Source organism: Nicotiana tomentosiformis, chromosome 2 (assembly GCF_000390325.3).
Source record: "Nicotiana tomentosiformis chromosome 2, ASM39032v3, whole genome shotgun sequence".
Lineage (NCBI taxonomy): Eukaryota > Viridiplantae > Streptophyta > Magnoliopsida > Solanales > Solanaceae > Nicotiana > Nicotiana tomentosiformis.
Genome location: NC_090813.1, coordinates 46,284,102 through 46,299,974, shown reverse-complemented (window position 1 = coordinate 46,299,974; position 15,873 = coordinate 46,284,102). Strand labels below are relative to the sequence as shown.

Sequence of the window (15,873 nt, the reverse complement as noted above, 5' to 3'; positions counted from 1 at the left end):
AACAGCAATAAGACCTTTGATAGCAAGGCAAATAAACAAGCTTCCACTCGAGGATAATTAGGTAATCTTTGGTTCGATAGTAAATTCCCACCGGGAGGTTAAGTTTGCTACCGAACAGAGGTTACCTGACCTTTCAAGGGCATAAACCGTCAGAGGATTGTTAGGTATTCTTTCGCTCGATAAAATGAATTCCTAAGGGGGAACAAGATATGTTACTGAGTAAAGGATTACCTAGCAATTCATTTGTAGGACCTTCGAAGATACAAGACTTCCAGTGTTCCAATTCGCATTCTTCGCATTCAAACACTGGGGGGGGGGGGGGGGATGATATGAGGATACGACAACAATGACTGCCACATCAATCGAGAACGAAAATTCGGAAACAAAATGCATCATCGGGACCGGGGACTGCACAGCCAGCCCCGTAAAAACAAGTTGTACAAGATAGCCATAAGTAATGGCAATTTTTTTTCTGCATAATAAAATGCTTATGTAATTTCTGAAAATAGAAGGAACAAAATAAAATCCTTTTGCTTTTATCTTGTTTCTTATCTGAACGATGAGCTAACTTTGTCATTTGAAAGTTAAACAAGTACTTCAAATGTTAGTGCCGTAATGATCAGGAGACGTCCTCTTCAAGAGCACCGTAAACATATAAGGGGTCTCTCTTATAAAAATCCTCACGTTAAATGGTTTTTTCCGGAAGAATCAATGACCGGAATCCAAAATGCCATCGGGGAAAAATACACCCGAAGCCGCATATGAAAAGGACGCAAAAAGTAAACTTGCACAAATATTCATAGAAACCCTCATGTAAAAGGGAAACGTGCGCAAATATTAAAAAAGACCCTCATGTAAAAGGGAAACTTGCGCAAATATTCATTAAAACCCTCACGTAAAAGGGACAATACTCGGAACAAAAATGCTTTGAAGAAAGGCATCCGAGACTACACATAGTAAAGTGCGAATTGAACAACATACGCAGAATACATGAGCAAATGCAAAAGTTAAAGGCTTGCATGGATATTCAAATGAAAGTAAGACTTAAACGACACTTGAACAAAAAGAAGAAAATATGTCTTTATTTACAAGAACGAGCAAAAACGTTACAAGTGCAAAATGGAAAAAGTAAAAGCTAAACTGCAATGCCTCCAGAACCAAGAGGAAGAGAAGTATCCGCATTGCCAGGAAGAGTAGGTGGTTCCGCCGATGGCTCAACGCTTTCCCCAGTTTGGTCTTCGGCCTCATCACCTTTCAATCCTTCTTCAGTTTCCGAAAACTCGGAACCGGAATCAGAAGAACCTGGAGCATCAGACTGCGCTGGGAGTCCATTTTTTTCAGCCAACTCAAGCTCTCGGGTCTTAGCAATTTCGGCATCAACATCAATGATATCAGCTTTGGCCTCTTCTAAGGTTTTCCTCCTCATGCTATACGTGCAATAAGTTTTTTCAATAATGAGGGAAGCCGCTCGGCGCTTAAGTTCTTCTTTTAGTTGAATAACCTCGGCGGAAAGGTTTTCCCGGGCAGATCTAGTAGATTTGAGGCTGACGTCAAGCTCGCGGACAGTTGAACTAAAGATCCTATTATGCTCGATAGTTTTCCTATACTTCTCTTCTAGTTGGGCATGTTTCGCCTCCACAACAGCAACTTTTTTCACTTTTGGAGTTCAAGGCTGCCTCCAAGTTAATCACTCTTTCAGCGGAGGCAGCCTCACGGTCGGTTGCCCATTTGTGACATCCAAAATCTTCTGAACCCACCGATTCAAATCTTCTACCACCGGTGGGAGCCATCGAGTTACTGAAATATACGAAAGGTGAAAAGATGATACAACCATAGAAGAATATCTAGTAAGAGGAATATTATACAAAGAACTTACGAGTGCGGTTCCAAGCAATAGGAAAGGATGAAGTCGTTGTCGGAATGATGTCGTTGGTGGCAACTGCAACGAACCGCTCCATCCACCCACGGTCGTTGTCATCATCCATGCTAGACAACAAAGCATGGTGGCTACGCTTGCAAATATTTATCATTCCCCCGCGAAAGATTTTTGGGAGAATAGAGATTCATCACATGAGCTAAGGTCAGCTCCTCCCTAGTTTCTTGGCACAAGCGTTGGAGGCAGGCGATCGTCATCCACACTGAAGGACTTACCTATGCCAAACATACCTGGTAGTGAAGGCAAAACTCCGCAATCACGGAATCAAGATCTTCGCTCAAAGAAAACGCACCCAGAGTAAAGGGATACATGAAAAAGTATGTAAAATTGTCCTTGGGAAGGGTCACTCGCTCCGATAGATCAGGAGCGATGATTTCCAACTCATTGTAACGGCAGTCCTCCTTCACAACAGGAATACTGGAAGGATGAATGAAAGAAGGGTACCTACTAACATCCCATGTACGAGGGTTAGTAGTAGAAAATTTCTCTTCAAAATCTTTTGAAGTACTAAGCCTTCTTGGGATGATGGAATCTACTGTTGGAGGAACAGAATCCTCAGTTTTGTTCTTATTCTTCGTAGAACCACCACGTTTGGAGGAAGAAGCCATTGGAAAGGAAGAAGGTAAAGAGTTTGTGTTTGAAGAAAATTAGAAAAAGGATGGAAAATAAGGATGCAAATTAGAAGCTCAAGCAATTGTGAAACGCAAAGGAAAAGAAAGTTTCGTAAAAGTAAACTTTTGGCGGCTAAATTCATGGCCATGATTACCTCGATAACCGGCTAAAGCTGTGCTGAATCATGGGTGACGCGTGTTTGGGGCATTAAATGCAGAGAGACGTGCATTTAATCAGCTGTCAGAGACCTTCAGAGGGAATTATAGTAATTCCCGTCAAAAAAGTGTTTCTACCAATTTTTCGGTAACACAAAGTTATGTCACTAGAAAGCAGGGAGACTATCTGTATAGGGTAAAATATGATATGATGCATGGCTGACTAAAATGAGGACACGTGGAATCCAAAATAGAATGGCTGAGGACCGAACGCAGCCACTACGCTTTTCACGAGAACGGATAATGTTCATAAAAGTGTATTAAACGCTCTGCGCCCGATAGAATTTACTAAGAATATTCTACAACATTAAGAGTGACGGCCCGTTACAAAGAATTTGGAATTTACGCTCAACGTTACATCTTCATCAATGACCCTCATAATTGACATTAAAGGAGGGCACGATCCTAGGACCTTCTTCCCTAGACATAGCTATAAATAGTGAGCTCAGTTATCATTGTAAGGGACACGAAATTTCTGGCAAGAATATATATTATATTATATATAAAGCTTTATACAATTTCACTCTCTTATTTTTTGATCCCATCATTGCTGCGTTCGGAAATCGTATTCACGGAATCACTATCTTTGCTATTTCATTTACATTCCAAGGCTAAGTACAACGTATTTCTTCGATTATTATATTATTTCAGGATCAAATTAGTTCACTTGTCTAGAAACCACGTATAAATTCAACTGTACCGTTTTACGGGTAAACAATTATAGTTATATGTAAATTGTATTTAAGTTGTATTATGTTGTTGTTATATTTTTTTTTATTTGAATGTTGTATGAAAGTTGAAAAATAGTTGTATAATTTATGAATCGTTGTAAGAAATTTGTATTTAAGTTATAAGTACTATCTTTTTACATAAAGTTCTTGATATGTATCAAAATTGTATTAAGAGAGGAAGTTTTGATTGGAATTTTATAGAGGAAGAAGAACACACCACATACAAAATATATACAAATCAGATACAAAATATATACAAAAGACATATTGTATTAAATTTGTATGAAAATTGTATTTAAGTTGTATGATGTATTTAACTGGGTAAAAATAATGTATGAAAGTTGTAGATAAGTTGTAAATATATTGTATACTATATAATTATGTTAGTTTATATATATTGTAGATGTATCAAATTTGTACGAAATTTATTTTTTAATTTGTAGATGTATCAAATTTGTACGAAATTTAATTCTTTATCACCGAAAGAATTAAATTTACGAGCACCTTGTTAATATTCCTACTTAATAGTATTAGTTAAAAGTCCTAATACTTAAAAATAATCGGTTACCGTCACCCTAATTAATAGTGATAAAAAGAATTAATTTGAAGAGATTAAGCTTTTTTTTTCTCTTGGCCACCATTGCCATCTCTATGCTGCAAATTAAAGTGATTTGTTGGGCTAATAAAGGGAATTGAACAAGAATGAATCTGCTATTCAAAACCTAGATGTTTTCAATCTCTTTTGTATTTGTATATATGGTAACGTTTTTTTAAACCTTTTACGCTTATAAAGAAGAGAGGAGAGGAGAGAAAATAGGAAAAGGATATAACTAAATTCCTTAATTTAAGTCACTAATAATGAATATTAAATGGAGAGAGGTGGCAGAAAATAGGGAAAGACAAGATGAGAGAAGAAAGGAAAATGATGTAATTTAATCCCCCTAATTTAAGGCACTAATAAGGAATTGTATATAAATTGTAAGCAAACCTTATTTAGGGCACGTAATTTTTAAAACTGGGACAATTTTGGTAATAACGTTTCATATAGTGTATAGAGAAGAAAAAAACCCTAAAGAAAAAACTTTGTAATTGCGAGACTGGGCCGGTAAATACTTCGGCTCAATGTTAATTCTTCTTTTATGGATTTTTAGTTGAAAAATTGGCATCCTATAATAACACATAACAAGAATTGGCAAATATTTTAGCCTTATATTAGGTTTGGCAAAGATAGTCCCAAACAATTGGCATTATATAGCCAAATCTTAAAAAAACTACTCTATTTTATATTCTCTCTAAAATAAAAACTACACGCTTATTTTGGCTTCCCACCCCTTTTCTCTCCTTGTATTTCTTCTTCTATCTCTTCTCTTTTCTCTCATAGTTTAGCAAAAATTCTTGCAAATTATGCAAAAAATATCAGTGGGATGAAAAGGTAAGGTTGATCTCACATTAGAGAAAATCAGAAGCAAAAAGTAAGAGAGAAAAAAATATATTTCAACTTTATTTTTCTTCTCTCTGTTTTTTTTGGTTGGATTGAATAAGTGGGTGTGATTGAAATTAGTTGAAAATACCTAAACGAGGCTATGTACAAAATTTGAGCAAGATTAGCAAAAACTAAGAGAGAAAAAATATATTTCAACTTCATTTTTCTTCTCTCTTCCTTTTTTTATTTGGATTGAATGAGTGGGTGTGATTTAAATTGATTGAAAATGTCTAAACAAGGCTATATACAAAATTTGAGCAAGATTAGAAGTGATTTAGACTGGTTTCAGGTAAAAAATCAGACCTAAAAATCTAACTGCGGCATGTGTATATCACGTTGTATATCGTGTACATCAGTGTATATCACACACAAATTTTTAAGGACGTCTATGTATATCATTTTGTATATCGTGTATACAACACAATACTTTTATGGACTCCCGTGTATATCATATTGTATATTGTATATATAACACAAATTTCATGGATATACACAGACACACATAATATACATAAGATATCACTGATATACATAGAGATATACACGGGTTACAATAGGGGATACATATGTGGAGTCGTTATGAACTTGAGTTTTCAATCTGAAATGTGTTATACAAAGAAGGAAAATAAAATTTTAATAATTATTTTTGATATACACATTATTATTATGTTATACACTGTGATATACAAATAATATAATTATTAATTATTGATCAAAAAGGGATATTTTTGATATAGCATGTTTAAGCAAGTTCTAAAATATAAAAATAATAAATATAATTGCGGAAGTAAATAATATTTTGGTATACAAAGAAAATTAATTTTTGGTATACACAAAGAAGAAAAATAAACATATGATATCTATTTTGGTATACACATATCTGATGTGCTATACACTGTGATATACAAATAATATAATATTTTTATTGTGATATACATTGATATAAAGACATCAATAACTATATATATAATTTTATATTATCGATATACAAAGAATAATATTATTTATATACAAAGAATGAAAATAAAATTTTAATATACATGTTGATATAGACAAAGAAGAAAAAAAAGCTGTGATATGCATATTATTATTGTGATATATATTTATTAGCTATTTGATATCAATATCTATAACTAGGGCTATTTTCTGCCAATTATATGGGTATGTTGTTATACCATGTCAAAACCCTTTTTAGTTGTAGTTCCATTCAGGCCCACCTCATTGTTCTTGTGTAGAATCAGTTTTCTCCTCTACTTCCTTTTCTTCGAGAAAAGCAGAAATAACATCGTTCATTGTACCAAATTCGCAAATTGTTGAAAAATACTAAATCCACTTTTTTAATCATTTGCAACAACGAATTAGGAATAGTTGGAGCAAGCATAGATTCTTCTCTAATTTAATTCGCTTTTTCTGGAAATTAGTCATACTCTTTTTTCATCTTTCATATCATAATTTGATATCATCTTTAATGTGTTGTTGATAGAAGGGTAAAGTTCACCTGTTGAAAATGTTGTTTTGCTTATGGTGTTTATAGGAGAGGTGCAATTTTCCAATAAGTCTATTTTCACTCAATAAAATATATAATTTATCTGCTTACTGTAGTTATTGAGAGCAAAAATTTCAATAATAACACTGCTTCAATATTATTTATAAGCGGATATACGAATTGACTTGAGTCGTGTTAGGTACTGTCCTAAGAAACTATTTTACCGGTGTGAAATATCTCTCCAGGATTAAACAAGCCTACTTTTATTTTAAGAGAATAGATGAATCAACAAAATTAAATTACAAACCCAGCTAACTAAAAGGAAAAGTAAATAAAAAAGAAAACAACTAATATTTAATATTGGACAACAAAGGAAGAGGAGAGGCATGAAAGGAAATGAAAGAATTGATGTTTCTTGTTATTTTAAATTGGCCGAAGGGAAGTCCCTTTTATAGGCAAAAAGCTTAAGGCTTTTCTTGCCATTTGTCAAGTTTAATTGTCAAAAACTTACATGCATCTTGCCAGCACATGCCATCAATTGCCACTATTTTGTTGTTTGAAGGACACATGGTCAAAATGAGATATTTGTCCAAAGAAGCTTTGAAATACTGTCACACTCCCCCACTATTTCAAAGGTTTATAACAAAAAGAGTAAGACTTGCTGGATTTGTATGGTCCAAATACAATAGGTTTGGTGTCTTTCGGACTATGAACTAAGTTTAGATTGATAAAATTTAACTTACAGAATTACTGGTGAAATACAACATTCATATGAACTAATAATTCTTATTGTAAGTCAGTGATTTTATCAATCATATTTTGACCCTCACAATTTTGCTGTTCAATGTGGTTTTGTGCCACTAGGCCATGCGCGTGCCTGGTTATTCATGAGAACTCTAGAGACTAGGCCAAAATCTCATAGGAGCGGCCCCACTCCACTCTCATATAGGTGAATTTATCAAGTATATACTGCTTTTTAATACACAATCCATAAGGAATATGAATTTCATTAAGAGTTATAACTCAACCTCTCAACTAGTAGCAGTCAAGCACTCTCTTTTAGTGCTTCAGTATCAATATCAACTTGTTATTACCCATATGAACCTACTTCATGGTATCTCCAATCACATAGGTTGGGTTACCATCTCTATTGACAACATGTCGGCCTTAACCCCATCTCTTTTGAAGTTTGAAGAATTAATTTTCTTCCCACAGGTTTAGTTAGAGGATTGGCCAAATTAACTTCTGACTTCACATAATCAATGGAAATTATTCCATCTCTCAGCAGCTGCTTTATGACATCATGTCTCAATTTCACGTGTTTACTTTTACAATTATAAGATTTATCCTTTTCTATAGCTATTGCCGCTTGGCAATCACAATGTATAGACACATGAGGCAATACATCCTTTATTAAAGGGATATCAGTTAAGAAGTTTCTTAGCCACTCAGCCTCAGAACCAGCTAACTCCAGAGCTACAAAATCTGATTCCATAGTCGATCTAGCAATGATCGTCTGTTTAGCTGATTTCCACGATATTGCACCACCATAAAGGGTGAATACATAACCACTAGTGAATTTTGTCTCATCTGAATCAGAGATCCAGTTTGCATCACTGTACCCTTCTAAAGTAGAAGGAAATCCACTATATAGTATACCATAATTCATGGTTTCTCTCAAATATTTCATTAGTCTAGCTAATGCAGACCAATGCTATCCGTTGGGATTATAAGTATATCTACTCAGTCTACACACAGCATAGGCTATATCAGGCCTTGTAAAATTCATTAAATGCATCAGACTCCCAATAATCTGAGCATATTTAAATTGAGCAACCGGGTCACCATTATTCTTTTTCAATTGAGAATTAGCATCAAAAGGAGTGCTCACAGGTGTGACATTAAAATATTCAAACTTCTTAAGAAGTCTATCAACATACTGTTCTTGTGACAACATTATTCCATCTTCACTTCTTATAACTTTAACTCCTAATATTATATTTACTTCACCCAGATCTTTCATATCAAAATTAGCAAATAGAAATAATTTAGTACTTTGCACAATATTTAAACTTGTACCAAATATAAGCATGTCATCAACATACAAACATATTATCACATAATTATTGTCTACCACTTTAGTATAAATACATTTATCCACCTCCACTGAAGAAAAATCGCCTCTCAGTAAGACTTGTTCTATTTCTCATACCACTGCTTAGGAGCTTGTTTAAGGCCATAAAGAGATTTAATTAATTTACAAACTTTATTTTCTTGTCCAGGAACAACACAACCTTCAGGTTGAACCATATAAATTTCTTCTTCTAAATCACCATTTAAAAAAGCTGTTTTGACATCCATTTGATGGATAAAAAGCTTATGGATAGAAGCCAAGGTAATTAAAACTCGAATAGAAGAAATTCTAGTCACTGATGCAAACATATCAAAATAATCTATATTTTATTTTTGAGAAAATTCTTTTGCTACTAACCGAGCTTTATATTTATCTAAAGATCCATCAGGATTAAATTTCTTTTTGAAAATCCATTTATAACCAATAGGCTTTGCTCCAAGAGGTAAATATGTTAAAATCCATGTTTTATTTTTTAAAATAGAATAAATTTTAACTTTTATTGCCTCTTTCCAATAATTAGCTTCTAAAGAAGTTATAGCTTCAAAATAATTTGATGGTTCATTATCGACAAGAAAGGTCTGAAAATCATTTCTATAAGAAAAATATTCTTTCCTAAGCCTTTTACTCCTTCTCAGTTCCTCATTAGAGGTAATTTTATTATTTGTTTCAACAGGTGTATGAGAAATTTTATTAGACAATGGATAAATATATTCAAAGAACTCAGTATTTTTTATCTCAATTATAGTATTGCAATCAAGCACATCACTTTTTAAGACAAGAAATCTATATGCAGCACTATGTTCAGCATATCCAATAAGTATGCAATCAGCAGTTTTAGAACCTATTTTTCTCTTTTTAGGTTCAGGCAAAAGGACTTTAGCAAGGCACCCCCACACTTTTAAATATTTCAAGTTAGGTTTATAACCACTCCACAATTCATACGGAGTTTTGCCAGTTTTTCTATGTAGTATTCTATTTTGTAAGTGACATGTAGATAATATAGTTTCACCCCACAAATTATCAGTAGCATTAGAACTAACTAACATAGAGTTCATCATCTCTTTCAATGTTTTATTTTTTCTTTCAGCTACTCCGTTTGACTCAGGTGAATAAGGCGGAGTTACTTCATGAATAATTCCATTCTTTTCACAAAAATCATTTAAAGAAAAATATTCTCCACCTCTATCAGATCTAATTCTCTTGATTCTTCTACTAAGTTGATTTTCAACCTCAGTTTTATAAGAAATAAAAGCATTAAAGGCATCATCTTTATTTTTAAGCAAATATAATTTAGTATATCTAGAAAAATCTTCAATAAAGGTCACATAATATCTTTTACCACCTATAGTCATAGTCTGCTTCAAGTTGCCTAAATCAGTGTGAATTAAAGATAACAATTCAGTTTTTCTATTTACAGAAAAACAAGTCTTTCTAGTACTTTTAGCTTTAGCACATATTTCACACTTGTCAATATTGTTTGAGTCTAAACAAGATATTAAGCCTAATGACTGTATTTTTCTTATATATGCGATATTAATATGTCCTAGTCTAGCATGCCATAAAGAAATTGTGATGATCCAAAATGTCATCTTTAAAATTAATAAATAATTTTATTTTCTAAGACCTCAAAAAGCACTAATTATCATTCCTCGACTTGCGTGCACAGTCCGTAAAATTTTTCGAAAAGTTTTTATGTACAAAATGGATTAAAATATGAAATAGAGCCTTAAAACTCAATTGAATTGACTTTGGTCAACATTTTAAGCAAACAGGCCCAGATCAGTATTTTGACAGTTCGGTAGCTCCGTATCGTGATTTGGGATTTAGGCGTATGCCCGAAATTTAATTTGGAGGTCCCTAACTCAAGTTATGACCATTTAACGGAAACTAGTAATTCAAATGTTAAAGATTTCCAAGTTTGACCACGTGATTGACTTTTTGATATCGGAGCCGGAATCCAATTTTGAAAATTTGAATAGCTCTGTTATGTCATTTAGGACTTGTGTGCCAAATTTTAAGTCATTCCGGATTCATTTAATATGTGTTTGGCACGAGATTTACAAATTAAAAAGTTTAAAACTCTTAAAGTTCGAATCGGGATGTGAATTGTAATTTCAGCATTGTTTGACGTGATATTAGACCCCAAGTAAGTCCGTATTATGTTATGAGACTTATTGGTATATTCGGACGGGGTCCCGAGTACCCCGAGTATGGTTCATATCGAAATCGGATCGAATTGTGAACTTAAGCCAATTCTAGAAATTTCTGCCTCTGATGTAATCGCACCTGCGAGGGTCTTGGCCGCAGGTCCGGAGGAATTGCGCAGATGCAGGACTGAGCTGGCCTGGGATCTTCGCAGGTGCAGCCATTTTGCGCAGAAGCGGATGTCGCAGGTGCGACAAGAATGTCCGCAGATGCGGAACTTCACCTGGCAGCCTGGCATCGCAAATGCGAGCCTTGTCTCGCAAATGCGAGTCCGCAAATGCGGAACTTTTATCCGCAGATGCAAAAATGACTGGGCAGAGCCCATAAATTCGGAAGTAGTCATTTTTACTCATTTTTGAGTTTTAAGTCTCGAATTTGGGCGATTTCAAGGGGGATGTTTACGACTTTGAATTGGGTAAGTGTTTTATAACCAAAAGTAATTATATTTCACAAATCCATGTTTATATTCATCATTTATTTCGGATTTAGATGGAAGAAATTGGAATTTTTGTAAAATTTTCCAAAAACGAAAAATTTAGATTAGATGGTCCATTTGACATCGGAATTTGATAAATTTTGTATGGTTGGACTCGTATCTGAACGGTGTTCGTATTTCGTAAGTTTTTTCGAGATTTGAGACATGGGTCCCACTGTCGAATATTTTAATGAATTTTGAATTTTTATCCGGAAAATTAGTAAATTAATATGGAATTAATTCCTATGATTCGTATTGAGTATATTGAATTGTTTATGAATAGATTTGAAGCTTTTGGAGACAAATTTAAAAGAAAAAGCTGTGGTAGAGTAATTGATTGGAATTTACAAAGCGAGGTAAGTGTCGTGGTTAACCTTGACTTGAGGGAATAGAACCCTTAAACTATTTGTTATGTGAAATGCATGTGAACGACGTATAGGCGAGGTGACGAGTGTTTATACGTCGTCAAATTAATTGTTTGTATAATTACTTGAAAATTCATAAATCGTTTTAAATCACGAATTAATTACTATAATAATTATTTTTTTCCTATTCTTTGTCAAATATTAATTCTTGAATTCCTGCATTAATTGTCACATGCTATTTGAATTATGTGTCTTAATTGTTATTTGGCATTTAGCATATTAAATATTAAACTGCCTATTTTCTCCCTGATTTTCATAATAATTTGCTATTTGTCATTGTTTGTTTCATAATTAAATCATAATTATTGTATGCTTGTTGTCTTATAATTTTATATTAATTGTTGCATTTATTGGAAAAATTTCTTCCATAAGAATTGGTAAATGGATATATTGGAGGATCGGGTTGTACGCCGCAACAGACTTATTAAAAAGTCTATATTGGAGGATCGGGTTGTACGCCGCAACAGATTTATTAAAAGTCAATATTTGGGGGATCCGATTGCACGCCGCAATAGATTTATTAAAAGTCAATATTTGGGGGATCAGATTGCACGCCACAATAGACTTATTTAAAAGTCAATATATATACTTGATTAAAAATAATTATATGAGAGGATTAAAATGAATATATTGTGAGAGCGGGTTGCACGCTGCAACAGAATTGAATGTGAATATATTGTGAGAGCGGGTTGCACGCTGCAACGGGAACTGATGGAAATGATAATTGGTTATGACTGCTGAGTTGGCTTCAATTATTATAAATGAGTTACCTGATTTAATTTTATTATCTGTTGTTGTTACTAATATTGCATACAGGTTAATGTAAGTGACCCGCCTTAGCCTCGTCACAAAAGTTTGGCACTCTCCTTAGCAAACATACCAGATAGGCTGACATATAGGTTTGGGAACTTTATAGCCAACAAAATTCACGATAACATGATTTAAGGTTATTGAAGACAGTAATGATAAAAAGAAACTACAAGAGTAGGATCAGTTTCCAACATCAAACTATGTAGAATTGCTAAAACTGTAAAATTAAGCAAGAATTTCTTCAATGGGCTTGGTTTTCAACTTGGCCTTCTCAGCAGCTTTTTCAGCTTGTATTTGGTGTTCCTTGGCCAGTTTCTTGAGCCTAGCAAGCTCAAGGTCCTTGCTCATTTTCCTCCTGTACATCTCTGCAAATGTTATGGGCTCGTCCATTACTGCCTTCTCTCCTTCCCTAATTTTCAATGGGTACACTATAGCTTCTGGTGCTGGATTCTGAAACGTAGCTATCGATAATCTGCTACTATTCGAGTTCACCACTGCTTGATGATCAGCATTCTTAAACCTTCCATTGCTCAAAAACTGTCAAAAATCACATAATTAAATGCCAATTTGTTAAATTTAAAACATTGAACACAAACAATTGTAGGGTCTAAGTAACACCAGACTTACGTGACCATGGTCACCAAGATTGACAACAAAAGCGCCTTCAACGGGCTGAACAGTAATCCAAGTTTTGCCATTATCTTTAGTGGCTTGAAGCCCACCAACTTGGTCTTGTAACAAGAGGGTAATGGTTCCTGGATCAGTGTGTCGTTTCAGTCCAAGGGTAAGGTCGGGCTGTGGACACTTTGGGTAAAAATTGACAACCACTTTTTGGTCCATATCCACACATGCCTTGGTTAAGGCCTCCTTCTCTAAGCCCATTGCCTCTGATAGTACTTCCAATAATTTGCAAGCCAACTCCATTAACTTTTCACTGTACTTCTGAGTCACACCTATCCATCCATCTGGTTTGTCTGGCCATCTAGAGTAGTCTCTAGCCCGAATTGGATATGAGAAATAGGTCACTATTTCACGCCAATCTTGGACCACTTCACCCTTTAAAGAAGGATTCATTAACAATTGTTAGTAAATGTCAAATCTAATACTCTCCCATTCCTTATTAATTATTTTCTACTTTCTAAAGTCAGAACATGTAAAAAGATATATACATATACTAGTTTTATAATTTTAACATCAGGTGAAACTTGAAAGGATTTAAGTTATATACATATAGCAAACCTTTTTTTACTTAACACATGATATATAGCAGGTTAACTATCAATTTTTTAAATCAAATTACTACTTAGTAATGTTTATCATTATAATTTATATGTAATTACCTCATAATTTAGCTGATTACTTAAATGTTTTTACTTTGCCACAACATAAGCTTAAACTTCTAAACTTTTGATATATTTAACTCTGATGGAAAATATTACTGTAGGTGATAATTTTTTTTTTTTTCAAATGGAGGGACTATGACCAAGTCTATAAACATGCAAGGTTACCTGTAGATGGCTAGAGACAATGAAGCCACCTTTCTTGCCACCAGACATATCAAAGCGTAGTTTTTCCTCAGGAGGCAAAGCGAAGAATTGTTTAGCAAGGGTTGTCATTTGTGAGATAAGTTGGGCATCAACACCATGATCAACTACCTGGAAAATGCCCCAATCTTCACATGCCTTAACAATCTTTTCACATATTTCACCTCTTTTTCCATTAATTCCACTCTCATCATCAATACCCTTCAACGATATGATCGGAATCTCGTCACTGAATTGATTATAAGCCACTTTTGGACGCTCATCTTCATCCCTTATGAAACTTGTTTGAAGTGTCTTTTCCTCTGCTAGAGCTGTCAATGTCGAAGGTGCCATTTTTAGTAATCTTCCTCGCTTGAGAGACTAATTTCTTGTTTTTTGTTTGTAACATACAAAGGAGCGCTGAGATAATAACGCACTCTTTACGTGGAGATGTATATAGGATATATATGGGGGAGATTGGCAAGTAGTGAGGAGGTAGGGGAAATTAGGGGCTGAGATTTATAAAGGAGTGGGAGTTGCATGTAGGCGTGGAGCTCTAACCACCTCTCCTTACAACTAACTTTAACCCTGCACGTGCTTTCCTTCTAGAATTCCATTGCTTCTAAGTTGAAGGGCAGATACCGAATCACGTCTTACTTGAACAATACTTGGGAAAAAATAGAAAGATCATAGCACCAAAAGCTTCACCTTAGGTGAAAGGAAAAGGACAGAATACGAACAATGTATGAAGACTAATGTCTTTAATTTTCTGTGTATGGATTTAATTGTTAAATTTGTAAGGAAATTTATGTATTTAAAACTACATAAACTATTGCTTCCAAATTTTAAACAAAATAGTATTTGAAACGTCAGAATCAAAAGATTTGTTTAATTTCTTTAAGAGTACTCCGGTCCAGGTCCATAATAAATGACTTTTTTATTTTGGTCCAAAATAAGTGGTCTTTTATATAATCGATGAGGAATTAACTTTATTTTTCCAAAATTTGCTCTTATTTACATATCCCAATGTGTAAATTTTAATTAAGAATAATTTAGTCAAAATATCTTTTTTGTTCTAGAAGTTAATATTTTTTTAAGGGGTGTGTCAAAGATCAAAAAGTCACTTATTATAGAACAGAGAGAAAGTACTTAATATTATAAAATAAAAAATTTCCTATCCGTATTTTTTTAGACGGAGGAATTAGCTATTTTTGGCAGCAACAGTAATTCGTTTTTTGAAAAGTTGTTATTTTGTTTTTCAGAAAAACAAAAGCCTCTCTTTAGGATAATTGATTGTCGTTTAGGACAAATCACGTGACCGCTACCAACCAGCACAGCACTGCTTAGCTAAAACACGTCAATTAATCATCTAGTATTATTATATGTTTGTATTACAAATTACTCATCTGTTGATTAATTAAATTGTCTTGCGTCTATTCAGATTTATCCTAAAACTGAGTCGATTTGTTTTTTAGAAAAGAGTTATTCCTTTATATTCTTTCAATGTATTTTGAACAAACTACTTTCAAAAAGGTACTTTGACGCACTTTTATTTTTGGGAAAAAAACACCGTATACGTATTTATAGAAACACTTTATTCAATATGCCTAACTATAGAAATTACATAGGAAATACCTAAATAATTACACCGTATATCTTTTTTACTAATATACAGAATCCTAACTATCACTTTTTAGGGGATAATATCCCTTAAATATAGCCATAACTATTGATACGTGTAGGTAGAGCATATTAAGATTCACCTCTCTCCTAAATCATTTTTTAGGGACTAGTCTTTTGTTCCGCGTGTTGCACGTGTAATTACAAAATTTTAAAAA

General features: G+C 33.8%; 1 protein-coding gene across 1 annotated transcript; it reads right to left on the bottom strand.

Moving 5' to 3' along the window:
* Nucleotides 1-12,627: 12,627 nt before the first annotated feature.
* LOC104098512 (naringenin,2-oxoglutarate 3-dioxygenase) lies at nucleotides 12,628-14,525 on the bottom strand. Its single transcript, XM_009605261.4, has 3 exons — nucleotides 14,021-14,525; nucleotides 13,140-13,568; nucleotides 12,628-13,049 (listed from the first exon to the last, which is right to left on the bottom strand). Exons 1-3 carry the CDS (start codon nucleotides 14,387-14,389, stop codon nucleotides 12,738-12,740), a joined length of 1,110 nt encoding a protein of 369 aa, XP_009603556.1. The 5' UTR covers nucleotides 14,390-14,525; the 3' UTR covers nucleotides 12,628-12,737.
* Between the last annotated feature and the right edge of the window lie 1,348 nt (nucleotides 14,526-15,873).